Here is a 20,208-nt window from a genome sequence, read left to right on the forward strand (position 1 = left end):
GAGCATTGATCTTGTAACCTGCTACTTTACTGAATTCACTTATGAGTTCTAAAAGTTTTCTGGTGGAATTTCCAAGTTCCTCTAAATATATAATCATGTCGTCAGCGAACACGGATAGTTTGAGTTCTTCTTTTCCAATTTGTATCCCTTTAATTTCTTTGGTTTGTCTAATTGCTCTGGCTAGAGTCTCAAGGACGATGTTGAATAGAAGTGGTGAAAGAGGGCATCCCTGCCTTGTTCCAGTTTTTAGGGGGAACGCTTTCAGTTTTTCACCATTTAGAATGATATTGGCCATGGGCTTAGCGTAGATGGCCTTTATAATGTTAAGGAATGTTCCCACTACCCCAATTTTTTCTAGTGTTTTGAGCATGAAGGGGTGCTGTATTTTATCAAATGCTTTTTCTGCATCTATTGAAATAATCATGTGATTCTTAACTTTAAGTCTGTTGATATGGTGAATGACATTTATTGATTTCCGAATGTTGAACCAACCTTGTATCCCTGGGATAAAACCCACTTGATCGTGGTGCACTATCTTTTTAATATATATTTGTATGCGATTTGCTAAAATTTTGTTGAGAATTTTTGCGTCGATGTCCATTAAGGATATTGGTCTGAAATTTAGGCTGGGGAGATAGCACAGTTGGTAGAGTGCTTGCCTTGTAAGCACAAGGCCCTGGGTTCCATCCCCAGCACCAAAAAAAAAAAAAAAAAAAAAAAAATACTCACTTTTTTCTTAATCCCCACAAATGAAATTTTAACTTAGTTGTCTGTTAAGTATTAAAGTGAATGAAATTGCCCTTCCCCTTCTTTCCCTTCTCATTATGCCTTCCTTTGATGGAGATTCTAATGAATGTTAGAATGGCAAAAATGAAAGGAGGAAAATGCATATTAGGTGTCTCTCAAGTAGAATTAAAATCTTCTGATTATCAGTATAAACTTAACTAGAGAATATCATGCTAAGTGAAATAAACCAGTCCCCAAAAACCAAAGGCTGAATGTTCTCTATGATATGTGGATGCTTACCCATAACAAGAGAGGGTAGGGAGGGTAGGTAGAAGTTCATTGAATTAGACAAAGGAAAAGGAAGGGAAGGAAGAGAAGATGGGATTAGGAAAGACAGTACAATGAATTGGACATAACTTTCCTATGCTCATGTATGAATACACAACCAGTGTAGCTCCACATCATGTACAACCACAAGAATGGGATCCTAATTAGAACAGGTTATACTCTCCAAGTATGTATAATGTGTCAAAATATATCCTGTTGTCATGTGTATCTAGAAACAACAAATTTAAAAAAGTATAAACCTAATCTTGAAAATTTAAAGGAAAGATATTTCAAAAAGAAATTTTAGGTTTTTTTTTTTTAGCTCCTTTTAAGTGTTCAGAAGACCATATATATTATTTTAGTCTTTTTTATTCTATTTCAGGATGACACTATATTAATATGTAAAGAACTTTTAGAAACAGATAATATCATGGAGAATTCATGTTTTATTCAATCTGAATTGATTGCATGGGTGGAGGAGGCAGAATAATTTAGACATATTACTTATTTGATGAAAAATTCAAATGTCCTTTCAGAAACCGACAATTTTGCCTTTTGGTACATGTCAGCAACCAATAGTACACCTTTTTGTCATGTTACCAGAGAGTAGCCCAGCTTACCTGGAAGTGTAGGCTCCATATTTATAATAGCAAATGTAAGAGAGAGATGACTCTGTAAGAAGGTGAGAATAGCTGAATTGTGTTAGATAAGGGGAAACGGAAACGTCATTTAGATAATTGGTTATTAGATGAGCTCTTTACTTAATTGTAGGATAATATTCTTAACTCACTCAAGCTTTATCTCAAGTAGTAAAATTTACTTAAAACTTGGATTTGATTTATGAAACCTGTTGAAATATATTAATATTTAATATATTAACATATTAACAGACATCAAGTTAATAAGAAATCAGTTAATAAGAAAATAATAGTTGGAAAATGTAAACCTTAATTTGCAGCATCATGACTATTGAGTCCTTGGTCCCAAAGCAAATAGTGTAAATAGCTCCTGTGGAGTTGTTGTTATTGTTGTGTTTTTGTTTTTTGTTTTTTGGGGTTTTTTTTGCCCCCCACCTCTGTTTTGGGGGTTGAACCCTATGATATTTGTACCTTTGGTTTTAGCCAAAAGGGCAAAAAGCAATGCTGTGATATTGATCTGCTAAGAAAGGAATGATAACACCCTTCCCTGAAGATCCATGTAGTCCAGTGGAGTAAAATGTTACAGTGTTTCAAAAGATGTTACCACTTTAAGACACCTTTTCTTTGAAAAGCACTCAAAAGGTGACTTTAATAAGCATGTAAATGCTGTAGGTCCTGCAACAGTGAAGCGAAGGGAGAGAATAAAAGAAAATGATTAATATTTATAAAGCTGTGAAAGTTTGTTGGGGTCTCTGTGTGACTTAATCTCCTTTTATCCTGCTCCCAATGCTGTGGAATAGGCATTATTCCTATCTTTCAAATGAAGACACTCAGGCTCTTAATGTGTACTACTGGCCCCCAAATAAGTAATTGTTAGTACCAGGATTTGAATTTGAACTCAGGTTCTCCTGCTTCAAAATCCCTGTCCTCTTACTTAAAAGTAAAAAATATCTGAAATGGTTACAATCTAAAAAGATTGAAATCGACAACCTTTGAAAAGATTAGTTTTAGAAATATATGCATGTTATTCTTTAAAAAAAATATAAAACCTCCTTTTCTTTCATTTTGAAATTAATTACCTACCCTCCTTAAGATGAAACAGATGAGCAGAAATGATTCAGAATATTAATTTCCTATTAATAGATATTTTCATTGTTTTCTCAGTTCTTGCCAGTTAGTTTCACTTTCTAGTTGTCTTTATACTTCCTGACAGTATGTATCTAACATGTAAGCAATGTCAGGTAATTGAACAAATATAGGTCAGATCATGTTATAACAAAACTATGTATCAGTTTCTATGTTTAGAGACCTTTATTTGTTAAGGACTCCAATTTTAGTGCAATAATTTTATTTTTAGAAATTATTGACTTTGAACAACATGTATCCCATTTGTTTACAATAAAAAAAAAAAATTATTGACTTTAAGTTGAATTGACCTTGGTTTGAATGCATGTTAACTTATTGAGAGGCTCTGCCACACTTAAATATAAATTTTTAATTTATATCCTGTTTATCTCATTTTTATTTTCTGTATGGTCAAAAATATGACTGCATGGCAACAAATTCCAGACAACATGGATTTCTCTAATTCTTTGAAAAAGAAACCATGAAAGCCTGAATACCAAATATACTTCACATGTGCTGAGACAGTGAAGATGCTTTCCCTTTTCTAAACTGTTAAATATTAGAGCATTCCAGGGCTCAGCCCTCAGTCTTCATTCCTTTGTGTTCACTCTCTCTATGACTGTCCTCTCAGTCCCACAGTTTAAAAGACCATCTATAAGCCAGGCATGGTGGGCACTAAGCCCAGCAGCTTGTGAGGCTAAGGCAGGAGGATCGCGAGTTCAAAATCAGCCTCAGCAAAAGTGATGTGCTAAGCAACTTAGTGAGACCCTCTCTTTAAATAAAATACAAAATAGGGCTGGGGATGTGGCTTAGTGGTCGAGTGCCCCTGAGTTCAAACCCCAGTACCCCTCCCCCTGCCAAAAAAAAGACTGTCTTTAAGCTGATGACACCAGGTATCTGAAAATACTGCTTCCTTTTTTCCACTCTGTCTTCTTCTGGACTACTGCAGTGGCCTCCTAACTGATCTGTCTGCTTCCACTCTGTTGCCCTATTCTCATTTCTCTTAACTGCCACAGCAGTTTTGTAAAAATCCATGGTTTCTCCTCATATTGAGAATAAAACCCAAGCTCCTTAGCAGGATCTGTTTTCGTTTCTGATTATTTTTTTTCCTCTAGAAGCATTAACCTTTTTGGTGTTCCTCAAAAATACCAATAACCTTTTTTTCCCTTTTCAAGACCTGTGATATTTGTACCTTCAATTTCTAATGTTCTTTCTTTTGTTCTTCCCTTAGACATGTATATCTCTCCTTCATCGATTAGGTCTCCAGTAGAAATGTCACCTTCTTAGAGGTATCTTCCTTGGACTCTTCTGTAGTTTCTGTATTCCCCATTTGAATTCAGTTCAGTGAGATTACTGACTTTTTCTTGTTCATACTATGTTCCCCAGTCCCTTGAACAGTGACTGACTGCTTTACTTAAGTGTGCAATGGATATTCATGAAAATGTTAAGTGAGTGGATAGGTGCATGCCCAACTGCTCACAAAATTTAGAGCAGTTTCACAAATTCTCACACAACTCTAAATGATTCGTATTAGAATGGCAATAGTCCCATTGCTAATTTAGCTTTAAACATTTAATAAACAGTCCCTGTTTGAATGTAGGAACATATTTAATCATAGGAAGACAGTTTATTTTATAATATTTCCAGGAAAATATATTACCAGTCATTTGTTCAGTGGATAACTAGACCAGTGGAGAGTAATGTGCATTTCTGTACAGTTCCATACCTACAGTCATTTTAGTGTTCTTCCATAGGTACCTTATGTATATAAGGTTCCTGTTACACTTTTTAAAAAACAAATATAAATTTGAGGGACTGATAATGGAAAATATTGGATTTGGAATGAGGTCTATATTGTACTCCTGGCTCAGCACTTAAGTAGACGTGTAGCCTTAAGGAAATAATTTCTCTGAACTGCAATTGACCCCACCTACAATACAAGAATAATAGTACCTACCTCATAGATTAATTGGAAGACCTAACTGTGATAATGTATGTGAAGTTCTAAAATGCCTTGCATGTAGTAGGTGCTTAAAAATTGTATTTTTTTTTTCTAACAGTAATAGAAGTACCAAGTGGATCTCTGGTTTGTAGTCTTAATCTCTTGTCGTGCCATTGAAGAAAGGGTTACAGTTTACCTAGAAAATACCCATGTATTCAAAGGATATTATTAAATGATGCACTTAACACTTTGTCATCTATAACCTGCAGTTGATTTCACTTTATAGGAAAGTCTCTTAAAATATGTATGGCAAGAAAAAAATTTCTTCCATACTATTTGCTATGAAATTTGTTGAAGAAAAATGTCTATTTTCATAATAGCTTCTTGGCTTTAAATTATGATTCATAAATTTCAAATGTCTGTTACTATTCATTATAGTTCGTGAAGAAACCTTTTCAGTGTAAATTTTAAATAGTTTGTTTAATTGTCCTGCTAAACTTAATCAATACTGGAGATTTTGAGGTATCACTTATTTTTATGTTTTCAATAGGTTTTCCTTGATTTGCACCCTGAACTGAAAACTGACCTCAGAGTAGCATCTTTATTTACTGACCTTCAAGCAGTGTCATGATGCTCTCAGTACCATTTTTGAGTTCCATATGAGAGGAACTGGGGGTTGGGAGAATATTGATGCAATTTCTCATAGTGGGTTTGGCCTGTAATTGTGATTAATAACAGTTGCTTTCACTATCTGGAAACAGACAGGCTGGTTTGTCTGCCTACAATCATGCTGTGATAAATGGAGCTATTTTAACTCTGGTTTTGTGTATCAAAGAAAACAGATGTAGTCTGGAACTGGAGGCTATAGGAAATATAAAGTCTGCTTAACTTAATCTTCATAATGCTTGTTTTTGTAACTGACGAGCTGGGCAGTTTAACCAGCAGAGTTTATGTCAGCTACATATTTAATTTCAATTTATTACTTAAGTTTTTAATTTGTTCATTTGCTAAAATTTATACCTGACTTTGTCAGAAAGTAAAAACATTGATTAAGTATAATAATCCTAGTTTAAATATTGGCGTCTTTATCAAAATTATTTTCTATTATATGCACAGGGCAGCTACTCTTAGCTCTTTCTGTGATCTTAATAAAATCTAATAGTATCAGAAACTTTTCAGGTAAAAGACTACCGAAAAGATCAGCTTTGGGATCATTTGTTTAAAAACTCTGTAGTGTGAAATTAAAAGCATATAGGTTGGAAAGGAAGAAATAAAACTGCCCTTATTTGTAAATTACATGATTGTCATGGAAAATCCCAAGGAATTTACACAAGGCAAAACTGCAGAATATTAGGTCACACACAAAATTAATTTCATTTCTACACATCAATAATACATATATTATGTACAGCTATAACATACCAATAAAAAATTGGGGGAAATAATATATAGAGAGCCCCAAATTTAAAACACACTACCACTTATAGTTCCTCAAAAAATGAAGGAGGCATAAATCTAATAAACCATGTACATACTTAAGCATAAATCTAATAAAGTAGAAAAAGAATCTGTGTGCTGAAGATTATAGAATGTTGAAGAAAGAAACCAAGGAAGACCTAAATAAATGAAGGAACTTACAGTGTTCATGGGTTGGTGGAAGATTTAACATAGTAAAAATGTCAGTTCTCTCCAAATTTGATATATCCTATCAAAATTGCAGCAAGGATATTTTGTGGGTATAGAAAAGATTATTCTAAAACAGAAGTGGCAGGGCAAAGGAACTAGATAACTAAAACAATTTTGAAAAGAGAAGAATAAAATGATGGCAATTAATCTACCTGATTTCTTTCTTTCTTTGCTTTTTGTTAACTTGGGTTGAACTGAGGGGTGCTTTACCACTGAGGTTTACCCCAACCCTCAACCCTTTTATTTTTTTATTTTGAGACAGGGTCTTGCTAAATTGCCTAGGGTCTCACTAAGTTGCTGAGGCTGGCCCTGAACTTGGCAGTCCTCCTGCCTCAGCCTCCTGAGTTGCTGGGATTATAGACATGCACCACTGTGCCCAGCAAGCTACCAGATTTTGAGTCTTATTTTATATCTACAGTAATCTATGTTGTTTTGAGGGAAAGACACATAGATCAGTGGAACAGAATTGAGAACCCAGAAGAAGACCCACACAAATATATCCAACTGATTTTTGACAAAAATACAAAAGCATTTCAATGGAAGGAAGCACATCCTCTTCCAAGAACTGGTGCTGGAACAATTGCAGATCTGTAGGCAAAAATAACACAAAACAAAATGAACAGACAAGACATTGACCCAAACCTCACATCTATACAAAAATAAACTCAAAATGGGTAATGAACTTAAATGCAAAATATAAAATGTAGAAGAAAAGCATAGTAGAAAATTTGGATTCGAAAGGTTGGCAAGTAGTTCTTATTCTTAGACTGGACATATAACCAACAGTATAACCCATAAAAGGAAAATTAGTAATTTGGATTTCATCAAAATTAAGAATTTTTACTCTGGAAAAGACTCCATTAGGAGAAGGAAAAGAGATTAGAGTGGCAGAAAATATGTGCAAACCACATATTCAAAAACAGACATCTATAATAAGTACTCTGAAAACTTAACAGCAAAAAAGCAATAGAAAATACCCAATTAGAAAATGGGTAAAAAGCAGAAAGGAGCATTTCACTGAGAAGGATAATAAGATGGCAGATAACCACAAGGAAAGATGTTCAACAGCAGCTGTATTCATAATACAGATGTCCTTTAGCTGGTGAATGGCTAAACATACTGCAGTACATCCATACCATAGAATACTACTAAACGTACTGCAGTACATCCATACCATAGAATACTACTCAGCAAGAAAAAGGAATGAACTATTGATGCTTATAACAGTTTGGCTGAATCTCCATGAAATTATGCTGAACATAAAAACTACCCCCAAAACATTACATACTGTATGATTCTATAACTTTTCTGAAATGACAGAATTATAAAAACCAGAGAACTGATTATTGGCTTCTAGGAGTCAGGACTAGGGAGGAGGTGATTATAATCAGACAACACAGAGATCCTTTTGGTGATGTAACCTGTTGTATATCTTGTCTATCAGTGTCAATATCCTGTTCTTTTGATAGCCTACAGATGAATGTAGCCTTTCCAACATTGAGCCTTTATCAGATTACTATAAGAAAGCAGAAATTTTTATTTTACTCTTCAGATTTTTCCAGTTTCTTCTTTGTGGTTGGTCTTTTCTCATAGACCTTAGAAGTTGATTATATTATTTTTCCACTGAAGCAATATTGTAAATAGTTATCCTAGGAACAGACTAATAACCAATTTAACCCATAATTTTTAGAACATTACCATACTTCAGCTATATTCATAAGCAGATTTGGGAGCTGACAGAGAAAATCTATAGCAAGAATGTATTAATTCCAGTCCTTTCCCACCCATGTAGCTTCAGATGCTCAGGTCAAGAGAAGGGCCAGGGACAACATTGTGTTTACTTTCTTCTACATGCTATATTTATAGTTCTTCCAGCCTCAGCAGTATCATTAGGAGAAGATAGGGGGCTTAGATAATACTACTGCTCTTGAGACCTCGGAAGAGAATATTTTCTTCCCAAGAGTTTTATGTGAGGGACAGAAAATTATGTTTGTTAGTCTATGTACTGCATTATTATATTGTTACAGAATACTTAACTCTTCTTGGTGAGTTTCATGTAATTAGCAAACAGTCCTAATAGATATCCTTTAATGGAAAGGTGACTTTAGGTTAAATTTATTTCTTATGTTGTCTGTAACTGTGCTGGCTAATACAGAAATCCCTATTGTACATGTAGTAATTTACATTTAAATTCTGTAATTAAAATTAAAATTATAATTTCATGTTCTTAGTTACACTAGGCACATTTCAAGTACTTTATAGCCAAATGCAATTAGTGGCCCCCACGTTAAACAATGCAGATACAGAACATTTTCTTTATCATAGAGTTTTCTTTTGGACAGTGCTATGAAGCTTTATATTTTTACCCATTGGTTAGAAAAATGGCTCCCAAAAATATGGAATTTTTTTCTGTAGACATTAGATTCAAGTAGCATTTGTCATTAATGGTTGATATTCTAACAGTTTAACTATAAGCACTGGGAAGCGTATAGACACCAGGATTTCTCAGTCGTAGTACTGTTTACATTTTCAGCCAGATAATTGCTTATTGTGGGGACTGTCCCATGCATTTTAGACATTTAACAGCATCTGTGGCTTCCACCCAGTAGATCCCAGTTATGACAACCAGAAATGTCTCTAGACATTGAATGTATCCTGGGGACCAAAATCACATCATTTGAGAACCACTGATATAATTAAGAATCTTAGAGATTGTGAAGGAAATGAGAATTTGAGATTTCATGATGTACCTTCTTTTGTGTTTGCTACTACAGAACAGTTCTGAATATGTCCAAGAAATAATGTCAAAATATTGGAAATGCAAGACAGATACAATCAAAGGAAGTTGAGGTTGAGGAAATTCATCTTTGCTTTCCCTGGATACTAGAATTCCTACGCCGTATCTCAAATGGCTTAGAAATAACTGTAGTTTCGTACTTTTTAAAATTTCAACTAACATTTATTGAATTTTTACTGCATGATGTGTACTTTTATGCAACAGGACTACAAAGGAATAATACATGGCCTTAGTCTTCAAGGAGCACATGATGTTTTTTGCCCTTTTTTATTCTTATCTGTCTCATATTATGACCTGTTCACTAGCCTTGGTCTCTCTTGTACAGATAGTGATTGCTACTCTGATTTAAATTTTAAGCGTGTCAAGTCATCATTTGTAAGCATACAGTAGAATTAGGACTTGATTGTGATTCTGAGGACAGGCTGAATCCAGCTCTTGTGATCTGTTATCATCCTAATAATTGAAACTTTTTTTTTCAGTTTCATAATCTCTAGTAAAGACTTATTCAAGGATCTCTAAGCACTTACAGCTGTTGCATAAACTGCACAGAAGAAATCTAAGCATTTAGAAAAATGACATTTTTAGTATTGACAATGAGAGAAAAATCTTATAACACTGGATTTTAACTGCTTTAGTAAAGTTCCTAATATTCATGAACTTGTCCTCATGATATCAGAAGTTTAATTAGTAGAAAATAGGTCAGATGACTTAAAGAAATCATACTGACCTTTAGTATCTACTAAGCATTAAATTTATTTTTATTTGAGTAGTCATAGTCCCATCTCATATTCTGTTAAAGGGTAGATGTTATCATCCCTCTGTTAGAGATCTGTTGGCTAACATTCAGTATATACCTCCACTGAAACCAACCAACCAAACAGAAATGTGCTTTGTGTTTATAGACATACACATGATTCACTTCCTCCTTTTTTCAGGCCAAAACCCCATCTGAAGAAATATCATAGTGAAATGCGCTCAAAGAGTAGAAATGCTATTGTTTTTCTTTTCTTTTCCCATTAGTGCCTAACAATTCCAAGATGCTAGAACCTCATCTGACAAGAGACTGGATGTCCTTGCAGCACTAATTCCTTACATGATCCTTCAGTAGTTTGGTCTGATTGATTAAATCTAGAAATAAAAAGTCATTGCTCAGAATATTCCCATAAGCAGCTAATTCTAGATTTTCTTTTTAAAATCTGACCTGTAGATTAATGCTAAATAGGCACCTAGCATGTTCAAACTGTTTTCAGATTACAGGATTTTTGTTCCAATTTTTGCAGGGTTGGGGATTGAACCCAGGGCATTTAGCAAGCGCTTTGCCACTGAGCTATACCTCCAGTCCTCTAAATGTAGTCGTTATAATAATGGTTAGTTGCTTTTGGCTGTGGCTAAATTCTACTTCTGTGTTTTACTTTTAGTAAGCTTCTAGCTGTATGGCTCATTTCATAATTCATTCTTTTTAATAAATCTTTAAAAGTCTTTTGACTTTATAACCAAACTTAGAATTTAAAATGTTAAAATATATCTTATCTAGCTAGAGACCTTTGTAACCAGCAGACCCCAGATTTGTCCTTTTTATGATTGATAGTTTTTGTTAAGTTTTTTGTCCCTTAAACCACAGAGAGTGAATGTGAATATGAGTTGTCCCATGAGTGTAGCCCCAGGGGAATAGGCTGGCCCCCATGTCCACATTTTCCATATACAAAATCACTTCACTCCCTGCCCCTCACATCTGTTCATTCTTTTATACTGTTGATCATACCACAAAATACATTGTTCCTAGATCTGTTAGCATCCAAAGGGGATAGGAGACTATCACTGAAAGCTTCCATTTTCTCCGTTCCAAAAGTAAATTTTTAAAAATGTACTGTATATTATAGAAGAACACATTAAAAAAAATTTCTCTATTTATTATTTGAAATCAAATTCTAAAAAGGTGAACCCCATTTTTAGTTTAATGAGAATCCCCCAACACCATTAGTTTTCATAACATTCAATTTTGGGCCCACCTATTTTGTACCTTGTGAAATACTTTTCAAGACTTTTAAATATTTGGTTTATATACCAAAGTAATAATGATGTGTGGGGAATATGGGGTCTCTATCTTATTTTTGAAGATGGTGGACCTGGCATTTGTAGCTCAATTGTTACCTCTCAGATTAGGTCTATGCTTCTAGAGAATCAGAAGTAAAAGGAAGGTCGTTGGGTCAGTAGTTATGAATATCCCACATCAGATGATCCAGGCCTAGAAAGAAGAATGTGCTTTATGTGGTCTGAATGTGTATGTGCCTTTTCAAGGTATAACAATACCAAGTGTTGAAGTATTCTTAGACCACCTATTATTGACTGTTTTTGCAGTTTTTATTCATGCATTCTTCCCTCCTCCAGTGTGGCACACTACATAAAAGAGAATCATTTCTTCCCTTTCAGAAAATGAACTGTGCAGATGTTTAAGCAAGTACTTTGTAAGTGTATACACGTGTGTTACTTATGCATATTGCATATGTAGTACATATGTCTGCAGTACAGTATAGCTGGCTATTTTCTGAATATCTCACAGTGCAAGTTAAGGATTGTACAAAGAGCATTGTTGTCTAGCTGTGAAACAAAAGTTTTCTACTTCCAAGTGTCTTCCTTCTCTGGGATTAGGCCTGTGGGGTTGGTTGTTGTTTTAATCTGAGGTAGTCACAGAAAGTTCTCCAGAAGCCCCAAACTGTTTTCCAGTAATTGCCTTGTAAGGCACATTGTTTTTACTTAAACTGTGTTTTCTTTTTGTACAATGTAGTTGACTTAATTTGTTGAGCAAAACCAAAGATTTCTAATCCTTTTAATTGCATAAGACCTGACTTCTAAACCCATTTCAGTTTCTGTTGTAAGTACCAAAAGAAGCTCATAGACCTCTACCACCAAGGGGTTAAATTCTTTCATCAAATATGTTTATGAGGATCCACAGCTATGTTGGCTGTACTGGTCTTTTTCTTTCTCTCTCTCTTTTTTTTTTAACTTTCTAGTTCACTAATCAAATGTATGTTAGATTGATTATTGTAAAAGTATAAACCATAGAAAATTTGACAAGATAGATGTGTAAATTATCCTTCTGACAGAACTAATGATGCACTCCAAGCACCTTCTGTTTTCCGGCGCTTGGTGAGCAACTTCATTAAATATGCAATGGCTGTTGGGTGGCTTCTCAGACGATGGTTCAGTTCCTTGTGGAATTGCATTATTACTAGAGGTGTAAAACCAGGCAGACAAGCTAGCTGTTGGGCATCCTGCTGAGCTTCTAATGTGCTCCATCTTGTTGGAGCAGTTGTTTGCAGTCTTTTCAGCACAATTACATCTATAACCACAGGACACATTCAGTGAAACTATATTACAGATAACAGTAGAGACTGGCATTGACTGCTCTTACCCCTCTTGAGCTGCTTCAGTGTAGTCAGCTTATAAAAGTAACCCAGAAATGTAATACCACCTTGAACACTCAGAGTAGTTGCTTTTTTTTTAATCTCACAGAGCAAATCTGGAAATAACTGATTTTTAACTTCTTAAATTCTTAAAATCATAGATTATCAGAATTGAATAGAGTATAGATTCTAATCCATTTGCAGATGAGAAAGCTAAGGCTAAAGACTACTCAGGAGTTGTACCTTAAGTAAAAGGTCCTGGCAGAAAAATCTTTTAAGTGGCAGAGATGGTGTGAGTAGTAATTTGTACCTTTTGCCTCTGGTTTTAGATCTATTTTAAACCAAAGGTTTTATTTTGAATTTTGGGGCTTTTTTCCCCCTGCTGAACCTCATTTCCCCCTTTCTTAACACCGGTAATACTTTCTTATTTCCAAAAGCCAGGCAGAATCATGCTATTTATTATTTTGATGACAATTTGATGGCTTCCTGGAGAACTGGACACAGAAGATGGTTTGAGTCGAGCTGAGATGGTATTTAAGGTTTCCAAAAGGCAGATGCTATGATGTATTGCTGCAGCCTGATAAATGGGAGTGTGTTTTAGAGTGACAGGCTGAATAGTTTAATGAGAGAAGGTTTCTCATTTCAGTTGGTCAACAAATCACTGTTGATGACTTTGGATCGTAATGAACATTTGTGGAAAATGACCATTTGAATTCATTTATAACAGTAATGCTTGTGTTTGAGAAATACTAACTGCAAATAATCATAACCATAAGTTAAAAGACTTATTTTGCTACATATAAGTCAGCATATTGCTTTGCTTTTCAGAGCCAAATTAAGTTGACAATTTAGAATTCTTTTATATATCCTTTCTTACAAAAGTTATACTTAGTAAAGTTATGTTTTTCATTGAGTGCCTTTTAAAATATAACTTATGGTATTAATCATTATGTTACTTCATTCTCTAAATTAGTAAGACTTAGACACAAAGAAGGGGAACATGATAAAATTTATAAAAGCTAAAGATTAAGTTGAAGATGGATTAGGCATCTGATTCTTTTCAGTGCCAAAAATATTTCTTAATTGAAAAAACAATAGGAAGAAAGTAACCATTATTTGGGAACATGCAAATTTATTTAAAAACATGTGACAAGAAAATATAAACAGAAAGTTTCACAGCTAGATTTTTTTGCCCCATAAGACTGTTAAAGATTTAGATTTTTTTGGAAAAGTCTTTGTACTCCTTAAAATATTTTAAGGATCTATACTGTTGCTTTTGGAAAGCATTGCCAACTAATTCATCTCAGTGTGATGTTTTTCTTTAGTTAACTTTATTTTTCTCTGAAACTTTGGTATGTTTTAGTAGTTAAGATGGGTTGGGTTCTTTTGAAAAGCATATTTTTCTCCTCTTTTGTATTTATAAAATGGGCTGTAATCTCAGTCCAAGCTTCCTTCAATCTCCATTTCATAGTTTACAGAGAAAGGAGACACTGTGGAGCACAGACTTCCCCTGGGAATGCATTGAGCTTAATGAGCTTGATAGTCTGGTGGGCTCAATAAATCAAATAAAGCAAAACATTTCTCATTTTTGAATAAAAGCATTTATCAAACAGTGTTTGTTCACTCGTGGTCACAAGATTGATTGGTTCCCAGCATCATAGTGTATATTGAAGCATTTTTGATTTTGTTTTTCCAGTGGGCAAGTTGCGGAAGCAGTGGCTAAAGGAAAGTATCTCCGATGTCGGCTTTGGAATGCTGAAGTCTGTCAAGGAATATGTGGACCCCACTAACATCTTTGGAAATAGAAACCTTTTATAAATCCATTAGTATCATTATGGAAAATGTCACTTTTTTTTAAAAAAAGTCTTCAACATATGGTTATACCAGTAATCAAATATATTATGGACATTTTGGCTACATTCGTTTGTTGGTTTAACATAAGTTTGCTTTCATTCTGTAGTTTTGTTTTGTTTCCACATCTATGGATTGACAGATGGTGTTCTTAAATCTCTCTCAGTGTAGGTATATCAGTTTACAGCCAATTGGTTATCATTTCAAATTTTAGTCAAGCACCACAAGGCTACCAGATATTTCAAAGGAAGATACTGCCTGCTGTTTTATATTAACGCTTCCTCTTGAGGAACAAAGGCAGCTTTTGGTATCATTTATTGTTCTTTGACCTTTTTTAAAAAAAGAACATTTCTGGGAAGCAAATATTTAGGAAAAGAGTCCACTGAGGAGTGATACAGTTTGTATGTTTGCTACAGTTTGTATGTTTGCTAAGAGCTTATTCTACTGTGATAGGCCATTAAGGGAGGAAAGAATATAGGCAACCTGTAACTAGGAGGCCTTCAATTCCATAAGGTGCTTGGCCTACAGTTTTCTTTGAAATTAGTATACAGTTGTAATCATCAGTATATGAATTAATTTGTGAGGGGACACATTTTTTGTTCTTGATGTTTTTCTTTCTGCTGAGGTATGAGTTTGTATTTGTATCACTAAGATTATTCATAGTATGTTTTGTAAGAAAAGCTGACTTATCCCTCACTTATTCCTGTGAAGGACAGGTTTACTATGAAATATGAATGCCTTTATCCAGCCTAGAGTCCCAGTGTTTCTCCTGTCCCATGCTTGTTGCTGAGCTACAGAAGCTGCAACAGGAACCGAAGGAAGACTCTGACCCTGATGTCTCCAGCTCAAGGAATTCTTTGGCTAAAGAAACAGTTGTGATTTAGCTATTCGATTTGAAAGCCTCAACAAGTTCAGTGACAAAAATCTTTAATTTTTTTTTAATTAACCCAAATAGCATGGTAAATTTTCATGTGAAAATAAGTTTCAAATCAGTTCTTAATAATGGTTTAATGCCTTTTTTGAATTACTGGTTTAACCTAAATTAAAAAAAATGTATTAATGCATATACCATAATCAAAAGTTTGAAATATCCTATTTCTTAAGTAATAAAGAGAGCATTAATCACATTTAGCAAACATTTTTACATTTAAACCTGGCTTTTAAAATGAGTGAAATGATTACTTTAAATCACTGTCTGTCAAGGTTCATGTTTCACATTTTAAGATGGATTCTTTTCTTACTGCAATACCTAACTTTTGATAATTTTTTAAAACTAATGTTTAATCAGATAATATAAGTCAAAATGCACACAATCCTTTAAAAGGACACACTCTGTAGCAACAACTCCAAAACTATTTTTGGGCAGTTTAATATCTTTTTTATCTGAAGTAGCCTTAACCAGAAAAGTGAAAATTTAAAATTGACAAATGTATTTTTAAGACTTCAAAATAATTTTTAACTATTAAATTGGCCTCAAACTAATGAACTTAAAACTATAAACAAATCAAAATTAAGTACTAGTGTAACTACAAAAACTAAAACTGTATTTTTAGAAGCTGCCTCTCTTCATTGGTGATTTATTTTTAATTATAAAATTTCCAGCAGATGGATGCTTAAAACCCTTTATGATTTGAAATAGTTGGACACTTGATGAGGAAATTGCCTCTAGAATGATAACATTCTCAACTTTATAAAATGCATCTATTCATGAAGATGATTTCTCTAATTGGTAATCAAAATGTAAAATTTAGCAAGGTACTAATATCTCACCGAAAGTGTATACGTGTTTCTGAGCAATTTTTAAAAATAAAACAGATTGATAAGCAGATCCATTCCTTTGCATGTGATTGTTATAATATTCTTTCCCAGGGAGTTCAGGTTTCAACAGCCTCACAAATCTGTATTAGATATTAGGAATCTATAAAGGTAACACCTGGAATTGTTGTGTTCACTATTCTACATGAACCTTATGGAAATTAGTGATTTATGTCTTTGTTTTTCTTTTTCCTTGCATGCAGGATTTCCCAAACTTAATTTTATAATGGTGACTATATTTTGTAGTTGGAATCATTTCTACAGGAATCATTTTGAAACACAAGAATGTTCATCTGTACCTTTTCACTCTGATTCAGTATATCAGAAAGCCTTTCCCCAACTTTGACACACCCACATCTGGGAGGTGCCTGAGTACAGACTTAGTATCTGCGGAGGACTGAGTTCATGAATATGCACAAAAGCACTTAAACCACATCTTTTGTTCTTGAAGTATCTGAAAATGGCTTCATAAATAGTTAAAACCTGGAGAACATTGTCTATGTGAGGCTTCTTAATTCATTCTGAACAAGTTTATTTAAAATTCTGAAAACCCATACCCTATATGATTTTCTAACTGGGTAACACTGACTTTCTTAAGCTAGTCATGTTTGTAATATTTTGCTTACATCTTGATGATATCTCACTTGGTTAGGTTTTCAATGGTAATGGGAACTTGCTGCTAGGGAGAAATGAAACTGAAAAGACCTAATATGAACAGGCATTATTGACCCTTAGAGAAACTGTTGCCTTAATGTTTGGTGCCATTTATAGTAGTGTAAAAGTGGAATTAGTCTTATGCTAAGTAATTTGAGCTTTTTTAGTTTGGTAAGAATTGTGGAAGTCACGTGTCAATTGTGCCCAGTATTTACCACAGAAAAGAGGATTACATTCTTCTGCTTTTGAGTAATTGGGAGTTTTCTTCCTAAAAGTGCTTGCATATTATAGGACTATTACTCTAAAGTTATTTGTGAAGCTGGAAGCCATCTAGTTGGCATAACTGTGTTGATTTGGAAAACAAAAGCGCAATAAAGGATGAGCTGCCATCAGTGTGCATAATATACCAGATGCAGATGGTTGCAAGGAAACCTTTTTTTTTTTTTTTTTAAAGAATATTGTTTTAGTAACTAAGTCCTAGCTTGCATTTTTTAAAATGCCTTTCTGCATGTTGGCCCCAGAGATTTTCTCTTGTCATATTTTTTCAGAGCTACTTCTTAACTGCAGTCAAATCAGAGAAGCTCTGAAGTCCTAAGCCACAGTGTGTTCCCTCAAGTCTTCAAATGGGCTGGGTTTGGTTGAGCTTCTATTCCATATCAATATTAGAACACAGTTATTTAGTATGGATTGATTCACAAAGTGCATGTGATGGTGCTTGAGGCAGCCAAATGGAATGCTGTGGAAAGCATATCTACATTTTAAGAAACTGAGATAAGAGTAAAGGACATTTTTAGTATTTTTTGTTTGCCACTTAGCAACTTTGATTTTAATTAGGGCTTAGCTCTCATGGTAGGAAAAAAGCAGAAAGTATTACAAGTACCAGTTTAGGACTGAAGAATTCACTGTTACACCTTTGGCTTTGAGTTGTGGAAACTTGGCTTTGCCCAAGGCTTCATGTTCCCAGATGAGCCATATGTCAGCATATTCATTTAATTCTTACTAATTTCACTTTACTGAAAAGGAAAGGAAAGGAAAAAAAAAAAAACTGAACTTACACATTGATGCTGAAATCCAGAAAGTGTAAAAGGTTTACTGAAACTGTTGAAATATAGTGTCTGATATGAAGGATGTAAGTTACTCAGCCTTCTGTTCCCTAAGCCAAATAGTGTTTGTCTTCAGTGTGAAATTTAACTGTAAAAACTGCTTGTATAATGTCAAGAGATTATAGAAACATTATTAATAAACTGGACTTGGGTCTAAGATTTTTTTTTTTCTCAAAGGGAGTGTGAAGGTGTTATTCTGTTTGCATATGGGTTTTTCTTTCCTCTTTAGTTTATCATCTTAATATTTCCACTGATTCAAAAATAGGAAATTAATTTTTGTTATTTTATTGATGTAACCTAATAAGTACAGCCTATGACTAAATCTATTTGGATTACTAACTGAATATATCAATAGCTAGGTTGTATCAATCTCTATTTTAAAAATCAATGTTAAATTCTTGCGTCTTTTGTAGTTATAAAGCATTCCTTTTAAAACCTTGGAAGAACCTCAAAGAATGTGCTTTCTCTTGCTTTTCTAACCACAGCAACTAATTCCTTAAGAAAGGAGAGTAAGGACCATGTATATCTATCACACTCAAGCCAAAGAACCATCACTGAATTTAGTTAACTTTAGGTCTGTGAAAAGATTTTTTTTAGGTTCCTAAAGGATATTATTTTATATATTTTTTCACAAAGGAAAAATAATACTTTAAGTATTGCTAGTAACATTTTTCAGATATTTTGAATTTCTCATCTTGAGAGAGAGAGAGAGAGAGAGAGAAATCTGGTTTTCTTGTAGATTTCTAAGTAACATGTATACATGTTTTTAAGGCACCTTATTGTTGGCAGTGTTTTTCATGACTGCTTTAAGCACCCCACACGAAATGTTTTAACTCTTAATTGGATATTCAAAAAGAACATGGCATGCTTATGTTGGTATAGTTTCTATAAATAGTTATTTACTGAGCTACTTAAATAGTACCCCCTTGTTCACAGTGCCTTTTTGGGATTTTTGTTCCCCCATGAAATAGCCATTTAAAATGAGTGGAAGAGGATAAGTCTTTTTAAAGACAGAGGTTATATATCAGTTCAAGGCTATTCCTCTTTAAGAACATGTCAGGAATTAAGTAGTTGTGTATAGAAACACTGATAATCCTTTCCACAATGTTGGTTTGGCTCATCTAGCATATTTATTTAATTGTATGGTGGACCCGTACCCTCACAATCATCTCATCACTTAACAGGAATTTTCATTCCTACTGTCCCAACCTGGTAGCCCTTAAGTGTGGCTATACACCCAGCCTTGAGACACTCACTCTGTCCTTTGGATGTCTGCTTACACAGCTCCCTGGGAGCAGAGCCCGCGGGTAGGGGGGCCTATTCCTTACATTGTGTGTCAGTCCTTTTGTGTGATGGTGCCTTCAGAATAATAAATATTTCTGTTCCTGAACCGTGATAAATCTTATGAGAATTATGTATAGGTCATATTAATTTTTGTCCATTTTTGCTAAGCCTGTGAAATACTTTGGCTCTGATACAACTTGAATAAAATCTTATCCTGAGTCTTCCTCCAAGGCAGTACGTATTCCTGCCAGTACTGTAGTAATCTTTTGGGAATTATGTGTAGGTAAGCACTTGTATGTAAGCCATTTTACTGCTGTAACTAATGCATACAGTTCTTCTCTTTATATTTATAGTCTAAAAGTGAATATGTAGTGGGAAGGGAAATTCCTGAGAGATTCCAGTATAGCTTTGTCAATTCAAACTGAGCCATATTGTTTTCCACAAGGGCTCAACACATAGTCTATATTCCGTGCTTTCAGTGTATGTTCAGATTCTCTTTTATTGGTTTTCCTTCAGTGTACTGTTCTATAAGCAAATGCCCATGTGTGATTTTTTTAAGATGTGCTGGGAACAAATAAAATAATATTAAAACAGCTTATTGTTACAGAAATTTTTGTTTACTTAATATTGATTTCATTTAACCTATATTCCTTTTACTTCTACCCACTAATACAGTGTCCTGTCTTCTGTAGTCATAAAGAATTGACCACTTGTTCTGTTGAAGAGCCCTTCGGGTGCACAGAGCACACAGATCTCGTGGGCCCCCATATGTTCTCCAGTCAGCATTTGCTCCTGTCATTTCTTAGACCCTTCACCATCCTAATCCTCTCCACATGTGCCCATTTGTTGTTTTTAA

At 34.2% G+C, this 20,208-nt stretch overlaps 1 protein-coding gene across 2 annotated transcripts in view; it reads left to right on the forward strand.

Moving 5' to 3' along the window:
• Positions 1-18,239, forward strand: part of Agps (alkylglycerone phosphate synthase) — a 123,407-nt gene extending 105,168 nt beyond the window's left edge. For both annotated transcript variants that reach the window (XM_047545094.1, XM_047545096.1), the window contains one exon: positions 14,342-18,239. In XM_047545094.1, the coding sequence (XP_047401050.1) occupies positions 14,342-14,463 (122 nt within the window). In that variant the 3' untranslated portion in view covers positions 14,464-18,239. The remainder of the gene's footprint in view (positions 1-14,341) is intronic.
• The last annotated feature ends 1,969 nt before the right edge of the window (positions 18,240-20,208 follow it).

Source organism: Sciurus carolinensis, chromosome 3 (assembly GCF_902686445.1).
Source record: "Sciurus carolinensis chromosome 3, mSciCar1.2, whole genome shotgun sequence".
In the NCBI taxonomy this organism is placed as follows: domain Eukaryota; kingdom Metazoa; phylum Chordata; class Mammalia; order Rodentia; family Sciuridae; genus Sciurus; species Sciurus carolinensis.